General features: G+C 38.5%; 4 protein-coding genes across 7 annotated transcripts; all 4 read right to left on the reverse strand.

Moving 5' to 3' along the window:
• On the reverse strand, positions 574 to 2320 carry LOC18591226 (BRI1 kinase inhibitor 1). The gene has a single exon (XM_018125744.1). It carries the CDS (start codon positions 1922 to 1924, stop codon positions 968 to 970), a length of 957 nt encoding a protein of 318 aa, XP_017981233.1. The 5' UTR covers positions 1925 to 2320; the 3' UTR covers positions 574 to 967.
• LOC18591227 (probable protein phosphatase 2C 12) lies at positions 4058 to 8651 on the reverse strand. Its single transcript, XM_018125740.1, has 9 exons — positions 8374 to 8651; positions 7901 to 8072; positions 6830 to 6983; positions 6684 to 6747; positions 6177 to 6284; positions 5577 to 5702; positions 5202 to 5437; positions 4822 to 5024; positions 4058 to 4724 (listed from the first exon to the last, which is right to left on the reverse strand). The coding sequence occupies exons 1-9, from the start codon at positions 8569 to 8571 to the stop codon at positions 4699 to 4701; spliced, it is 1287 nt and encodes a 428-aa protein (XP_017981229.1). The 5' UTR covers positions 8572 to 8651; the 3' UTR covers positions 4058 to 4698.
• Positions 8611 to 14451, reverse strand: LOC18591228 (B3 domain-containing protein At5g42700). 4 transcript variants are annotated; one of them, XM_018125746.1, is made up of 7 exons: positions 14115 to 14451; positions 13922 to 14017; positions 13798 to 13832; positions 13559 to 13721; positions 12486 to 12692; positions 11660 to 11756; positions 8611 to 8668 (listed from the first exon to the last, which is right to left on the reverse strand). In XM_018125746.1, the coding sequence occupies exons 1-6, from the start codon at positions 14250 to 14252 to the stop codon at positions 11709 to 11711; spliced, it is 687 nt and encodes a 228-aa protein (XP_017981235.1). In that variant the 5' UTR covers positions 14253 to 14451; the 3' UTR covers positions 8611 to 8668; positions 11660 to 11708. The 4 variants fall into 4 exon arrangements, with proteins under 4 accessions (XP_017981235.1, XP_017981236.1, XP_007017287.1 ...); XM_018125747.1 differs by lacking the exon at positions 8611 to 8668 and adding an exon at positions 10412 to 10617; XM_007017225.2 differs by lacking the exon at positions 8611 to 8668 and adding an exon at positions 10684 to 10908.
• LOC18591229 (putative dihydroflavonol-4-reductase) lies at positions 14548 to 16680 on the reverse strand. Its single transcript, XM_007017226.2, has 6 exons — positions 16594 to 16680; positions 15926 to 16306; positions 15710 to 15838; positions 15455 to 15619; positions 15053 to 15358; positions 14548 to 14939 (listed from the first exon to the last, which is right to left on the reverse strand). Exons 2-6 carry the CDS (start codon positions 16196 to 16198, stop codon positions 14799 to 14801), a joined length of 1014 nt encoding a protein of 337 aa, XP_007017288.2. The 5' UTR covers positions 16199 to 16306; positions 16594 to 16680; the 3' UTR covers positions 14548 to 14798.

Raw genomic sequence — 16690 nt, forward strand, 5'->3', positions numbered from 1 at the left:
GATGCCCCGGGAAAAGAAGAAAAGGGCACACTCAGTCAATTGCAGCCATCATTACAATCTATCATCGTCCTCATCATTATCATGGTTTTTAATTTGTAAATCCGTAGCACTCAAAAATGAATCAATGTCTTTTGATATTAAGCTTCCAACATTGCTGATAGCATGAGCAATGTGTTGTACTTCGTACTTTCTTGTGGAATGCCGAAAGATGTCAAGTCATGAGTCCCACAGCTCTCATGAAACCCCCATTGATACCACTTATTTTTATGGCACCTACGACCAGAAATGGGTCTTGTTGCCTTTTGATTTGCCTTTTTTTTGTAGGGACTGAGGATTTAAAAGTCACTGTGCTCTTTTTAGCTTTACTCTTCCCCTACTTGCAGATACTCAACCTTTTTTCCTGTGGGCTCTTGTCAACACTGTTTGATTCATTGGAAAACGCTAAAGAAAGAAAATTTTTCAAGGATTATGATCCAATGATATAAATGGTAAGTTTGGTGATGATGTGTTCACCTTTTTACTGAAAAACAATTGTGACCCTTCATTAGAAACAAGCATAGGTTAACAATAAAATAATCATAAAAGTTATTGATATATAATGCTCTATTATTAGTAACATGTAACATACTGGAAATGAACAACTGCCATTACTAGTAATATAATGCAACAAATGAATCATGTGAACAGATTGTTGAATCCTCAAATCTTTGACATTCAAATTGTTAACACTTCCTTGGCACCAAACCATGGCAAACTCTGCAACGCAAGGGCAAGAAAGGAGAGCACCGGATATTAAACAAATCTTCATTTTTCTTTCCCATGGCTAATTTCATATTCCTTTATATGTACCATTTTTATACACAGGAAAACATATATATAACTATGTAGTAAAAAAGGAAAAGAAGATCAAAAAGTAATTTAGCTTATGGAAATTGAATAAATATGGGTGGAAAAATGAAAACCAAGCCTAGCATTTGAGTTTGTCTTCTCCAATGGAATTCTTGCAATGAGCAATTGCAGCTTGAATTGCAGCCTGCAACTCTTCCATGGTGCTGTCACTAGTAGAAGAAGGAAAACCTGTGGTTGCAACAAGGAGGCCACTATTTGTAGGAGATGTCCTCATTGAAGCAGGCGCTGAATATTCTCCTCTCCTTCCTCTCAACTCTTGCTTGTTTCTCAAACTCAAGTTACCTGAAAATGAATAAGCTTGCCGACGGAGATGGAGATTGTCTCTCCTCCCTCTGAAGAACAATAAAGGCCGAACCATCCTCACGTACCTCTTTAATACATGGCTTACGTCGAATCTCATCTTTTTCTTATTGTGCTTCTCTTTTTCTTGTGTTTCTCTAACGTCACGCCCTTTCTGCCATCTTGTTAAACTGAATATAGAGAAAGACTTGGACTTGCTTCTTCCTTCTCCTTCAATGTCGTTGCTTTGATGACGGTTACTAACTTTATCATGGTTCTTGCTCCTGTTGATGTTGGTTCTGATATTGCTGTCGCTTTTGCTACGATTGCTGCTGCTTTTATCAGGTTTTTGGTCATCTAATAACTCTCTTACGGGAAGGGTGAAGCTGTCCAACGAATTTGTAGAGGAACGCGGAGACACTGGAAGGTGAGAAAGGAGGTGGAGAGGGAGCAAGTGACCATGAAAGAAAATGTCATCTGCTGGAGACAAATCAATTGCAATTGAAGGTGGGGTTTTGGTTTTATCAGGGACTGTATTGGAGGAAGAGTGGAGAGAGATTGTGAAGGAGAATTCATGAGAAGGAGAGGAAGATGCTGAAGGAGGTGAAGCAGGGGATGCTGATGGTTGTTGCTGCTTATCTGCTGAGCCTTCTTTTGTTTCCTGTTTAAACTTGCCTTCTTCATGCTTCCTGTCTACAACTTTCTCCCTGGTCTTTTGCTGCTGATAGGTATCCATGATTGTAATTAGGCTACCCCAAAACACTAACAAGATCTGATTCAGTATCTGAAATTCTCTTCCTTCTTCTTCTTCTTCTTTTTCTTTTCCTTTCCCTTGGTTTGGTTTGTTTATGGATTACCAAAACTTTTTGAGAGAGAGAGTGGGGGGGATAAGGAGATTAGGAGTCAGTGGGGAGAGAGAGAGAGAGAGAGAGAGACTGTTGTCAAACTGCAGTTGGGCTTAATGTGTCTTTTGTTTAAAATGCGACATAAATTTGCTTACTTTTTTGCATTATTCTACAATAGAGAGAGAGGATGTGGTGGCCATCGGCTCTGTAGAGATGAGATGATATATTTAGCAGTATGTGTCAAAAGGGTTGGTGGGTCCTTGTCAAATCCAACAGCATCTGAACTGTTGATCAAAAGGAAATTTAGATCACAAACATCCAAATTTGCCCACAACAGGCAGATGGAATGGCAAAGCAAAAGAAAACTCTTTTATTCTTGGGTATGTGTCTCTGTATGTGAGTTGTTCTGCCGATGACAAGGCCGAGGGCCAACAACAAAAAAAAGTTAAAAGCATATTCACGTACACCCAGAAATATGTGCATCCACTTCAAGAGGAATCTTAGAAAGTTGGGATTGGAATATATAACACAGAACAAAGCCCATTTATCCTCTCATTGTTACCACTAGCAGGAATAACCTACCGCCTCTTTTAGCACGCAGGCTAGCATGGGAAAGTTTCTTTTACTTTGCATATTGTGTGAAACGAGGATTCAGACATGCTCTCACCTTGACAAGGATATGATGTCATTCCTAGTCTTTAATGTTTAAAGTCCGAGTCTACTTCACCTAATTTGAATTTCACATTCTGCTTTTCCTCTTTTCTTAATCATATGCATTTATACAAATTTTCTCTGTGAATGGACCCGATTTGACACACCGCTTTCAATATGTTAAGCTGATTTTTGATCTAAGAAATGAGATGAGATGGGACTGGCGTCATAATCCTGCCATCAATGGAAGCATTTCCTGCAGTTGAGAGTTGAATTCTGAAGGCAGTGTGGTTCCTAGGCTCCGTGTAAATGCAAATGAGTTTCATTGTTGGGGTGGCGATGACGACCCCACCCAGCGTGGGTGCAAAGGGTTTTGTTCATCGGTCAATTTAAAGAATATAGACTTGGGATGAAGGTCTACATGTTTTGATCTTTGTGACTAGACGTTTGAAGCGTGGGATTAAGATCGGAGGGTGTTGAATGCGGCGTAATCAGAAAGCTAGAGGAATGAAGGATGGAAGCAAAAAATGTTTTCACAGTTAGGTGAGATGGTAGACCCGCACACACGTGTACAAAGTGGTCCTTTCCAGCATAGACTGCCCATGGAGGAATTTTGTGCATCTAGTTAAGGTCAACATCTCAATCATGGAGGCATTATTTTGGTGCACTGACTCATCTTCGCCACTCAAAATCTTATTCTATTTCTCTCTAAAGATAAGAAGGAGAGCGGAGGGGTGGGGTGAGAAGAAAACAGGGCATAAAACAAAGATTTCACCTTCAGAACCCGTATAACATCCTTCCTGTGGGGAAGCTTTCCCTTTTTCTGCTTTTGCCGCTGGCCACTCAAATCTCTCATTTACTTTCTCCTCCAAAGACAGAACCAGTCAACTAGGAGAAAAGCCAACATTTTCCCCTCTCTCCATGCCTATGGATTTTAGCTGGAGGCAAAACTTTTTATTATTATTCTCAAACTCCTTATTGTTTCTCTTTGAATTTTGTTTATTTATTTGCTTTCTAAACTCAGAATGTGAATGATGAGGAAAGAAGTTGGGACACTTTCCTTCTTAAAGATGAACTTGAATGGTACAGAGAGGGCGTGGATAGCGAGTTCACATGTATCTTGACTGGAGTCAACATCCACCAGCCAAGCCGTGTCGACTCGTCCCCACAACAAAGCTGGTCCTAACTGTGATACATGAATACACCCGTGCTCAAGATCTCAACCCTCAGACATGGCAAGATCCAGATAATGGGAACCATAAAATATCAAAAACATATATACACATAATCTCATCATGTCTGTATGGCCTAAAGATTAACCAACTACAGCTATGAATATAGAATCACAAAGTTCTTGAGCAATAAGGTTCTAGTTAAGAAATAATAAAGGAATTGCAAATTTTTCTATTCAAAGGATTCCCTTCCGACTTGTCAAAGGAAGGAACAAATTTCAATGAACAATGATACAGGAACAAATTTCATTCAGCAAGCTGATCACGCAAGTGTTTTTTCTTCCTAGTTTCTGACAAATGTATATTAGAGTACTCATCAAACTCCCTATATATTATAACATTACACCTAAGTCCACTATCATTTAGTGTTAGCTCTATGAATTGGAGCGACTGGTATACAAAGGGATGAACACAGATGGAAAAATGAATTACCTCTGAGGCATGCCACTTATGCACTGGCGACTATGAAACCCTTCCGCCTATCTTTCTCCTTTTTTTCATCTTTTCTTTTTCCATTTTCAGTTGAGGCAAACATAAGTCTTCTCTCACTCCTGAAGCCAGAAAACAGAAACCTAAACACACATTTCAACTCCGATCTTCTGACTTGGATTATAGATCCAAATGGATCCTCAGTTGCAAATGGACCAGAATGCTCAATGCCCCCCAATAAGGAATTGAAGGAAGTTACAATAGTGGGAATGCGCACCATCTTCCCCATATATGACCACCTCCAAAACAATTGTTAGTACCCACAAAACGCAACGGTAATTGGAGAGGTATATCTAGTCACTTTCACTACTATGTCTATCTGAAAAACAGGAAAAACACGAAAAAGTAAAGAGACTTTTAGTAACATAAATTAGCAAAGCAGAAAGAGAGAGGTAGCGAAGGAGTTTTGTCATTACCTCCTGTTGGTCTTTTCCCTTCCATGGCTTCTTTCTTCTCCTGGCAACTAGAGCAAAGGAAAGGACCATCCCACGGACGCAACTTTACTGCATTAGATGAACCAGCATGAATTGAAATACCTTCTCCAGGTTTCATCTCTAATTGACAGACTGCACACATGAACAGCTTAAACATGTTGCACAGCGGGTATTTTGTGTCCAACCTGCGTCCAACAAAGTGTTCCTCATGAGATAAAACTACATACTACTGTGTTCTGTCCTCATTCACAGCAAGCTATGCCCCACATAATGGCTAGAAATTAAAGATATGTGGGTCAAATGATAACAATCAAAATAAAAATTTCATATTTCAACAAATGAGGATCCTCATAAGCACAAACCTTTCTGAAAGCATAGCAGATCCCTCCTCAAATAATTCCTCCACCACATCTGGCTCCATGTATTCTTTATCAACTTGAGAAGATGATTCAGAAGGCTTCTTGCGAAACATGGCCTTGAACATTCCTTTTCCTGGCCTCTTTGGTGGTGGCAAAGGAACAGCTGGCTTCTCTTGTGGTAAGATATCAACAACAATGCAGGTTGTATCATCTCGAAGACCCTTTGCCTGTAAAGCTTCCTGTTCATTGGAGACTAAGGAGTCAAGAGACATGAAAAAAGGCAATTGATACTAAAAAATAGCAAAGCCAGAAGGGCATATTCTCCCAGCAGCAATACTTGCAGAGTATATTATAAACAAAAGTAATTCAGGAGTGTACTTTCACAATTTGTGCAGCTGCAGCATCTGCTGGCATTCCGCGACAACAATCAAGAGCTACTTCAGCAGATAAAGCATCCCAAACACCATCACTTGAGATAATGACCCTACCACCAGCTGTAGATAACTGCAAAAGATAAAGCAGTAGGAAAATTATAACTTTAACAACAAGAACAAATTAACAATCAATAGAAAAAGTTTTCTAGTTTCAGAAAAAAAAAACTAGCATGGTCAAACAGTTGCCAACCTTTTCAAAGAAAACTGATTTAGTAACAAATTTAAGAGAGAAAAACTCAAATGCAAAAGAATTAAATGTGTGAGCATAGGACACATGAAAAAATGACATAATGGCTCTACTATGTCCTTCAACTATCCAAAAATCAGAAAGGATATTTGGTCCCAAGTTCAAGTAAGTCCATTACAGCCAAGTTCATACCCAATTTCTTAACACAATTGCAAAAGGAGAAAACATATAAACAAGGTACTCTGAAAGAAAATGCATGAAAAACAATATTCAAGAGCACAAGTTAAATCAAGAAATCAAGACAGGCCAACTGACAGATATCAAATACGGTGAGCAGGTAGATTATGAAAGACAAACCTTTACTTGCTTTACATATGGAACAGGAACAATGTACTCCCCAACATCCATATCTCCAATGGATCGTGAGAGACACAAGCCTCCAGGCCAACATCTCAAAGGACCAATCTACAAAATATATTTACCATTAGATCGCCAGCTTTGATCACACAATTAATCAGATACAGTTTCACCTTGACTGCAGATGCTAAAATTCTCTATGGAGAACCAATTCACCATCATTTTTAGGAAGATCAGTATTATGTTTACCAAATCTGTATATGAACAAAATAGATACAGAAAGAAGTTGTTGCTAACTATACTTGTTACAGCTATAATTGTAAGTTTTAAAAAAGGGTCCTCTAATTTCACATCAATTAAGTTTTAATGTCTTTTCTATACACTTGTCCTAGAGCCATGTAATGTCTGAAACTAGTTTCTATTGTGTTTTCCAAGTATTGTGGTTGAACATCCATTCACAGGAATATATCTCTTAAGGGTGTTAAGTTTCACTGAAAGAGGAGATACCTCTGCACCACCACCAGTATTTAGCCGACCAACCTCCCCCCCACTTGCAGTGATTCGATCCCTCCTAATAAGATGAAAAGAGAAAGTAAGACCTCAATAATAGGAAAAATTTTTAAAATATAGCAAACACTTTATCAATAACTTACTCCTCTTCATTGCATTCAAGCCTATGATCAGCTGACAAGTAATATATTCCACCTTCCGCTGATTCAAGTATACAACGGGAATCACCAACAGATGCGACTGTTATAACCCATCCCTCTATTATCACAAAGGTTACAGTTGTTCCTGATGTTTGTGCTGGAAAGAAAACCATAACATTTATGTCAAAGACAAAACATTTGAGAGGAAATTCAAGAAAAAATGATTACCTAAACTTAAAAATTAAAAGAAAGAAGTATCCACTTAGAAAAATGTTTTCGCTTCTTTATCCCACCCCATGCGTGGAAGAAATTACTGCTTATGTACATGAACTTATATGCCAAAGTTATGCCCACCAAAAATGAGCAGGAAAAATAGTGTATCTGTTGGTTTAGGTGGTAAATTATCAAGCTGGATGCTGATTGGTGGTGCCAACTTGACTATATCCACACCACTTTCAAGTTGACATCTCAAGCACTATTAGTTAACTACTAAGAAAATAGTCATAAACTATAGATCTTCCATAAATAAGATCATATGTATATTGGACAAGCTGGTCTATAAATAAACGTATACTAATCAGCCATACAAGATGAAATACCACGGCTCCAACATAGCATCCATAACCAAAAACCTATCCCCCTTACCACCTGAGTAACTACACATGATGCTAATCAACTATCACAAAACAATATCCAACAACTTCCAAATGCAATACTTTCTACAAATAAGCATGTTTCTCCATGGAGGTTCTTAATAATAAATCACTAAAACTCCATATCCTACATGGGCTGCAGAGAAAGCAAAATGCACCAATAAAAGGATAGGAGAATATAAAACAGTTAGTTGAACGAAAAAGGAATCAGTCTACATGGATATAAGCATATGTGATACCTTAGATGAGTGCATAAAAGAGATGCAATTTGCACAAATAGTAACATCCACTCCAAAAGTAAGCGCACAGTTCTAACAAAATTAAAATTTATATATGGACAAATAGTCCTTTTTTGTCCAAAGGTTATCCTAGATATATGCTATACACAGATATGTTAACAAAAAAACAAAAAAACTCATACCTCTCTCTTGAAAATCTTTATCTGTTTTAACAAAGCCTGCAACCAGAGCCCTTGGCAGTGCAGCAACCCATTCATCTCTATTAAGATCAGTAGGAATAGCATTTAGGACATTATTGAGGAGATTCTCCTTAGTGTAAATAGCAGCAGCAGACCCATTGTGTCCATCAAAGAGCTGCAATAAAATAAAAAGGGTTTAGCAAGACAAACCTATCAAAGAAAGAAACAATAAAGAACATCAAGGATGCACCCCTTCAAAAAATTATCTTTCCAAAGATTTCCAAAAGCAAATAGAAAATTACAAGTATACTAGCTTGAAACTGTGAAAGCTAACAAATTGTAACTACACCAGTATACCTAACAGATAAAGAGGCTCAAAATCCTTATATTCTAGTAATGCAAATTAAAGATTTATGGTGAATCAGCACGAGTATATAGCATGTGATTAGCACAGTATGAGAGAGAAAAATTTATACCCCGAAAACTGAGAATGTGGTGACACCATCTCCAATTGCTCTTTGGCATTCAGTTTTAAGCAATGTAAAGTCTTCGCCTTTCTTGCTCTGGCTCGCTTGTCCATGTACAATCTCCGGCTTTTCGATCTTTTCATTTGCCAATTCTCGTTTCAGTAAAACCGACAACGGCACCGTTTGATGTTCGCCTCTCAAGGACATTGTTAAGAATTTTCCAAATCCGAACACGCTACCAGTAGCTAAAAATCCTCCTCCTAAATCAACACCTCTAACTCTCCATGAATTACACTAAACAATCCTGAAAGATACACAATGCAGATTTCAATGATCAAATCTCATCGCAAAAAAAAAAAAAAACAAAACAAAGTATTGAATAGATCATGATCATCTTTTCTTTTATACATATTCAACAGATTAGACGGCAATGGCAATGGCAACGGCAAAATCATCGAGATCCTTGATAAATAAGAAACAATTAGAGAATCTAATTCATATAAATTTTGAACGATCAGATTTTACATCAAAATCCAAAAAACTAAAAAGAAATGAATCTGAGTCAATGTAGTCAAGAACACATTAGAAATATTCCTACAAATCTGTTCATCATAACAAAAAAAAGGAATCCGATGCGGGAAGAGAAATGCAAATGAGAAGAGCAAAACATATATATATATATATATATACATACATACATACACACACACACACATCCAAAGAGAAAGAGAAAATTACAGTGTGAAGAAAGAGAAAGGGAAGGAGGAGGAAGAGAAATCGGTCGATAGCAAGCGGATGGAGATTACGCGCGAAGAAAATGAGACTACGAAGCGATGAATTGGATTCGTCGCTGTGATCGAGAAACGCGGATCCCTGCGTCCTGCAAAAATTCCATTCTATTTGTTGATTGAAGCGCTTTTGAGAAGAGAGAGAAAAGAAAAACCACACTGCTTTTACAATGCGGAATTGAAGCAGCTTTCTTCTTGGTTTTGGCCTTTTTAATATCCGACGTGGCAAAAACGGCGCGCTTTCTAACTTCACTCGGCTGCACTAAAGAAGAAGAAAAGGATAGAGGAAAAGCCGTTTTCAAGCCGTTGAGTTTTTTACTTATCTGCGCTATTTGACCTTTGAGCCCAAACACCGGTCTGCGCGGGTTTTTTAGACCGTCCGATTAGGGATGATTAAAAATCAAAAGATCATAACGAAAGGTATTTTTGCGAACTCTGGCCCACAACGAGATATATTCGTGGGCCACTCGTTTACCCCATATCCCGTCCCGCCCCCCCCCCCCTCCCTTTTTTTTCTTCCCTTAAAATATTGTTATTATAACAATAAAACGAAGCCGAACGATTGGATGGGACCAATTAAGACAAGGTTCGCTGGCGCGGGTTAAGCAAAAAGACGCGTAGGAGCACGATAGCAAAAAATTATCAAGGGACTAAGTCAATATGTCAATGCTCGTGCTCCTTACGGGACGTGGGAAGCATGCAAAAAAATTAAAAAAAAGAAAATTGTATGTTTCGCCGGTTAATGTCACGTAGTTGTGAGCTTGGTGTGGGCCAGTCAAAACCTATAGCCCAATGGGCCCACTTAATTTAGGCACCAAATTTCCTGTGTCTTTGCCAACCTAATCCTTTGACCTCCATCTGGACGATTGCGAAATTCTCGGCGCCATTTATCCCTCCTCTTATCAGACTCCTCCCAAATCCCACGCGTAGATAACTCTTAATCCCTTCACGCGCAGATAACCATGTATCTTTAAAGCAGTTAACTATCACGATCCTGCACTACTCTAATATACAGTGCGGAAGACGACGCACGAGCAAAAGCGCGTGAAGGGATTAGGAGTTGGAACCAAAATGGTGGTTAGTAAGAGAACTCCGCGTGAGATAAATACGAGGATCATGTCAAAGACAATATTGTCTTGTTGGGGTATTTGTTTTGGATTTGTGGGAAACCAAGGAGTAAGGTAGGCTACGGGAGAGAGAGAGAGAGAGAGAGAGCATGTTCTATTTATTTGCATTTTGCAAGCTGGAAAGGCTGGAAAAGGGGGGGCCAGCTTTCCTTATGTTTTGCCCAAACATGTGTTTGCAATCAACAAAAACACAGCTCACCCACATCACATTACAATAATAATAAAAAGAAAGGGAGAAAAGAAATGAGCATGAGATTGGTCCTCAGGTTATTTCCAGAATCCAGGAAAAACAGGGAATTAAAGTGAGATGTGGGAATGCTTTGTATCAGAGAGAAACCCTGCCAACAAGTATTGATTAGATTAGACCTGCCTTGACCATGTCCAAAATATTAAAACAAGATAAGAAAACATAAGCTGGTAGCATCAATTATGGATTGATTTGTGCAGCGAGAAAGGTTTATCTGCAATCATAACTTATAGTTAATAAATTAGTTTAAGTTGGAATAGATAAATCTGTTGCAGGTCCTGGGGTTAAGTAAAATCTATGGACAAGGGCAAGTATTTTTCTCAACCACATGGTTTGACAAAACTTTAAGCAAAATAATGGCAGATTCCTTGAACCTTTTTACCTGCAATACGGAAATTAATATAATATATAAAAAATAATTTAGTGCATAAGGGTGATCAAAGTTAGAGTCAGTCAAATTGAACCAGTGAATCCAATGCTTATTAGTTATAAAGAAATAACAGTGGGAACATTCGATTGGAAGGCTTTCAGAGTAGATGCAAAGCAACAGATAAGAGAATATTGACAGCACTGAATGTGTCTACCCTGGTTTTAAGTCAGCATATTCTTGCTCCAGCTACTCTTGCCATCAAAGTTTAGACCACAATCTCAGCCTTATCCAACTTGTCTTACTGTCTCTTGTTAAACAAGCTTAGTTGAAGTTTGAAATGGAAGTTTCAAGTACCATAGTTTCTTGTCCATGAAAAAGATAATAGCGTAAGGACTTTTCAGTTTTCTCTCAGATTTTATTAGTATGCAAACCATGTGCCATACTTAAAATGTCAATAGAGTGAGAGACAAGGTGAATCTCTCATTCCTGTGAACTTTAGAGGCCAAGACTGGAGTTCAAGTGGGTCCCAACCCCAGAAGACTAACAAAGTATGCAACATATTGCACATTTTGCGAGTTTTAAGAAAAAGCAGAGGATTCCAAAATGGATGTCCTTATCAAGATTCTATTGCACGTACTCTAATTAGATAATAAGTGTTGAATATTTGATGCTAATCATCACCTAACTAGCATTATAAAACTCAAGATATTAAGAAACATCGATGATTATATAACTTTAGTAGATATTCATCCAAATTGATTACCCAAATTTGACTCTGCTGCCATGACTCCAACGTCCAAACTGTTTGAAGCTTATAACTTGTTACTTTGTTCAGAACCTTTCACCCTTATAATGTAAACCTAAAAAAAAAACAGAAAAAGAGTGAGCATGACTATTGCAAACATCAAAGCATAACAGTATACAATTTATCTCACTGCAATAATGCCCTTGAGAAGCTCATTCCAATGTCGAGCCGTAATCTTATTTTCCTTTGAACATTTTATCGTAGAAGTGTTTCTTTAAGCTTTAGAAGTTGTATAGTGCTTTGAATAAAAGCCTTATAACTCTATCTTTTTACTCTTGGTGGAGGTAGAGTGGATGTGAGTGAGTGTTCTTGTGAGGCTATCAACAGACGGTGTATATGGGGCATTTGGATTGGTTTGGTAAATCAAGGAGAGATGTTTTATTGTATTTTAATTTTTAAATAATATAAGAACTGTTTCACTCAATCAACATAAGTAATGGTTGAACCAATAAATTTTTATGTTTTTTATCTATTTAAGTTCTTTGAATATTTCCCTTGTTGTTTCTTGTAAGATCGCCTAACACATAGACCATGGGCTCAAAATTTAAAACAAAAAAATAGATCTTTTGTGTTACTGGAGAGGAAAGGTAGAATTGGTGAGAGGTTATCAAAACGCATAGTACATCCACACACATTTTATTGGTGACTCCTTAATTTGTCAAAGCAATTTGAACGCCAACAACATCAGAAAGGGATAGTCTACTGTAAATACAAACCATATTTCACAATTAAACAAATCAATCACAACCATAGGAGGAAGAAGAAGAATATTAAGTGCAATCACCTTAAATGTTGTAGGTCGAACTAACTGAAAAACTAATGCATCCCCATCTACCAACTTGTGAGCAACCGCAAACCCTTTCCATCCACCACTGAGTCCTGTTTTTCTAGCCAAATATATTGCTGGATACTCTTGACCTTCTTCATCTATCAAGGTCATAACCTCATCACGTTTTGGAAGGTTTCTCTTGCAGAAGTGGACTGGAAGGCCCTGTCCACGTATTTCATAAAATAACAACCAACCATTACTTCAGTAATAAATTAACACAATCCCTAAAATGCAAAGGAAAAGATGCCTTTTGCCCTCTTCTTTTTTGTTTTCCTTCCTTATTTCTTTCTTAAGACCAACTGATGAGTGCCATATTAAATCTACAATAATGAGGAGTTCAAGTCTTGTACAATCTAATTACAAAAGAACCAGTTTATTTTGTGGTGAAAACATGCAGATATCATCAGTACCAACAGCAATGATCAATCCTAAATCCTATGTGGTAATCACAAACCAATTCAGCTGACTACTAACCTTATGTATAAATATAAGAAAATTTTTCAGAGTTTCTAGTTTCCAACCAATACCACATGGTTTCCTGGACTAACATAGGATTCTTATTACGTTCTAAAAGTATAACATGAGATCAGGTTTTAAACATCAGATCAGCAATGAGATCATCAAAGTTACACACTCTAAAATCCATTATAGGTAACCGGAATACGAAGAATTGAAAATGGCACACATCTTCAATCATGCCTTTAGCATGGGAAGTGTTTCTAGTATTGAACGTAGATGCAGCTCATCAGAGAATGAAATAGCAAACAAAAGCAATCTACCAAAATCTTGATACCCTTAACATAATTTTGTTTTCAAAACCCAATCTTGAGGAACAAGAAATAAAAAACTACTCTAGTCACAAGTATTGGCCTGTGGAGGAGGGCCAAAAGTCCAAACTTCTTTCAAAATCATGTATTAACAGTGAAGTCATGAGCCACTGTAAATCTATAATGCTTAGCTGCCATCTAGAGAGAGAACAAACAACGACAAAAAGCAAATAAACCATTAAGTTAGATTGATAGACAAACCAGCCAAAATCCACCAGTAACATGTGATTGAAGCATCGACTTTGTCAAGGTAGGAAAATCAGGCTCTAAACCAGATTCCAATTTTTCTGCTTTCTCCAAGGCCTCAGCCCTGGCTTCATCCGAAGCATACACCCGGTTTGACAAATCCCTGTGCTTAGATACCCTACATTTACCAACGGTACTACTTAAGGTTATAGACTAACTAAATCAAACAATCAAAAATGCCCGAACCAGCATACCTTCTTCTAGGTATGATCACCTTTTCCACAAGAACCTTTCAACAAAACAACAAAGTAAAATAAATGTCAGGTCTTCTTTTTCACTTAGCTAAAACCATTAAACGGAAGTAACGAAATCACTCACTTCATGGTAAACAGGGGCGGGTTTGTTAGCGACACGACTCGATCTCCTAACCACAACCAATTGTTTTTCGCCCGTCCGAGGTTTCACCTGTTTTCTCTGCGGGTCGGGGAATAAACAACGAAACTTACGAAAGTAAGCTCCAGAATAGTAGAAAGTTCACATATCGGTGTATAAAATGCAGAAGAGATCAAACCGGAGAGGGTTTGAAGGATGGGGTACGAAGAGCTTGAGAGAGCTGGGGGAGATTGAGAGCCTCCATTCTTTTCTTGTTTTCTTCCACTCGTTTTCGGCGGCATTCCTCGTACGACAACTCCTGCCGGGCTACCACCATTTTCGCCGAGAGGAAGTTCCAATGGAGAAAAAAGCGTTTGGCGGATGGGAAATAGCGCAGTGACGATAGAGTACCCACTCTACCGTTGGGTTCCCACTCATTTTGATTCCAATGGGTTTATTCCTTTTCCTCGACCAAACCGCCGGTTCAATCAAATTTTGAAATGAAAGACAGTTTGACAATTTTATCCTTCTCTCTCCCTCTCTCTATCTGACAATATTTTGCAGCTTGAAATGATCATCTGGCTGGCTTCACCTAATTAAAGGTATAAACGTGTTGAGATAGATTTTCGACATAACTAATTTAGCTTTCGTATTTCATTATGATATATATTTGATCTTATCGAATTACAAAAGCAAGCATTGTACATCAACGGCACTCTATTCATTAACTCAAAGAAAGTGAGCCGGTTTCTTATTGACGCCATCACCCGCTGATGCTCCAACCACAACGGCAACGGCTACCTCTACACGGCATCAAACAACGAACGGAACACAGGTTTCTCTCAGCATTCCATCACATACTGTTCTCGGCCTTAACCGGTTTTTAGTATCTTATCTTGCCCAAGCTCTTCAACCAGGGGAGCATTTCTTCTAGCCCATCTTTCAAGCTTCTAGGCCTGTAATCCAACTCCAATTTCGCCTTGTCACAAGTATATGCCCACTGATGTCTTAAAACATTCACAGTCTGCTCAAAACAGAATAAAGGATTCTTGTAAAAAAGGGCACGCAAGCAAAACTAAGAATAAGAAGAGAAAAGACAAACTATTAAGAAGATAGTGGGAAAGAGCAGAGCCATACCGGGGGACTAATGAGAGGAAGCTTCCCTGTAATTCGAGCAATAAGAACAGAAACCCATCCATAAGCTTCAATCAGACCTAGAGGGATGTTGAATTTAGGCCTACCAGTTTCAGTGATAATGGCAGCTATATCAAAACAAAGCCTGAATGATGCATTATCTCCTGTGAGTAAATATCTTTCCCCTGGTCGACCCTTCTCCATTGCTGCAATATGACCCTCTACTACATCTTCGACATGACTGAAAGAAAACTTATCATTTCCCCTGCCAATGTAACCAGGTAATCTCCAATTAAACCGCTCAATTATCTGAAAGCACAATTCAATATTTTCAGTTACTAATACAATTAACAGCCGTATTGCCATTAAAACTACAAAAGAAGACAAGTTAGAAAGAAATCTTACTAATTGAGCAACAACATTGCCCGTGGTAAGCTTGCCAGGACCATAAATTACACCAGGATAAACCGGAACAATGGGCATCCCTTCTGCTACAGCTTGCAGAGCAATCTTATCTGCAGCCGCCTTTGATTTCTCGTACTCCGTGCAGAAGAACTTCTCCGGATGTATCTGTCCATCAGAATTTAGAAAATCAGAAACAATTTTCTTTCATTGATTTCTGTTGTAATCAGAGTGGTTAAATGTTTTCCATTTTACTACTTGATTCTCATCGGCAATATATCCATCGGTAGGACCAACAGCGAAGAACGACGACGTATATATGATCTTATTGATCGTCTTTGTCTCCTTAGCTGCTTGCAGCAGGTTCTTCAGACCACCAACGTTGACCTTAAATAATTTGAAGACGACATCTCATCAGTGCACTTGAAAACAGAATAGTTTTAAGTGAGAAGTGAAAAATTAGGTTAAGCTTACGGAGAAGAATCTAGAAGGATCGGGAACCCAAGATTCGACGAGGGCAGCAGCGTGGAATATGACGTCGCAGCCGGAGCAGGCATCTAGAAGGGATCGGTAATCGGTGACGTCGCCGTATGCTAGTTCCAAAGAGGAGCCATGGGTGGGTGAAGGAAGCCCAGAGAGGTCGCTGGTACGACGGACAAAGGCCCGGACGGAGTGGCCGCGGCTCACCAGAGCGTCGCACAGCCTTCCTCCGAGATAACCCGACGCGCCAGTCACCAGTATCTTCATATTCTTCTCGCTTCCAAGTCAAAATCCGCAAGGATTCCCGTTTAAGGGTTTTTAATACGGCTTCCTCCATCCTCCCCAATGGAAAGCGTAGAAGGGAAATGGAGCGTGCTGTATTATTGAATTCATTTCTTGTATAAGTATATTATTATTATTATTATTATTATTATTTAAACTAATAAATATCTCTTTGGGGGGAGACAAAGAAATAATACAGATATATATGAGATGGAAAACAGGGGATGAAAATATTACGATTTGGATTCCCTAGTCCTATGATCAAATCTCTTCAAACCATTTTTTGGGTGATAATACTTAATAGTCAGTGCATTTGAACTAACCAAATTAATAATACAAGAAAGTAGAGATACGCAAGCATGGGGTTAGTGTTACAGCACCTATTCCTTGCCAGGATTTTTCTCTAGCATAAGTATCCATTGGAGGGTAACAAGTGCATCTCATTGAGCCTGCAAACAAACTCCTCATTACTCGTAA

Source organism: Theobroma cacao, chromosome 8 (assembly GCF_000208745.1).
Source record: "Theobroma cacao cultivar B97-61/B2 chromosome 8, Criollo_cocoa_genome_V2, whole genome shotgun sequence".
NCBI lineage: Eukaryota > Viridiplantae > Streptophyta > Magnoliopsida > Malvales > Malvaceae > Theobroma > Theobroma cacao.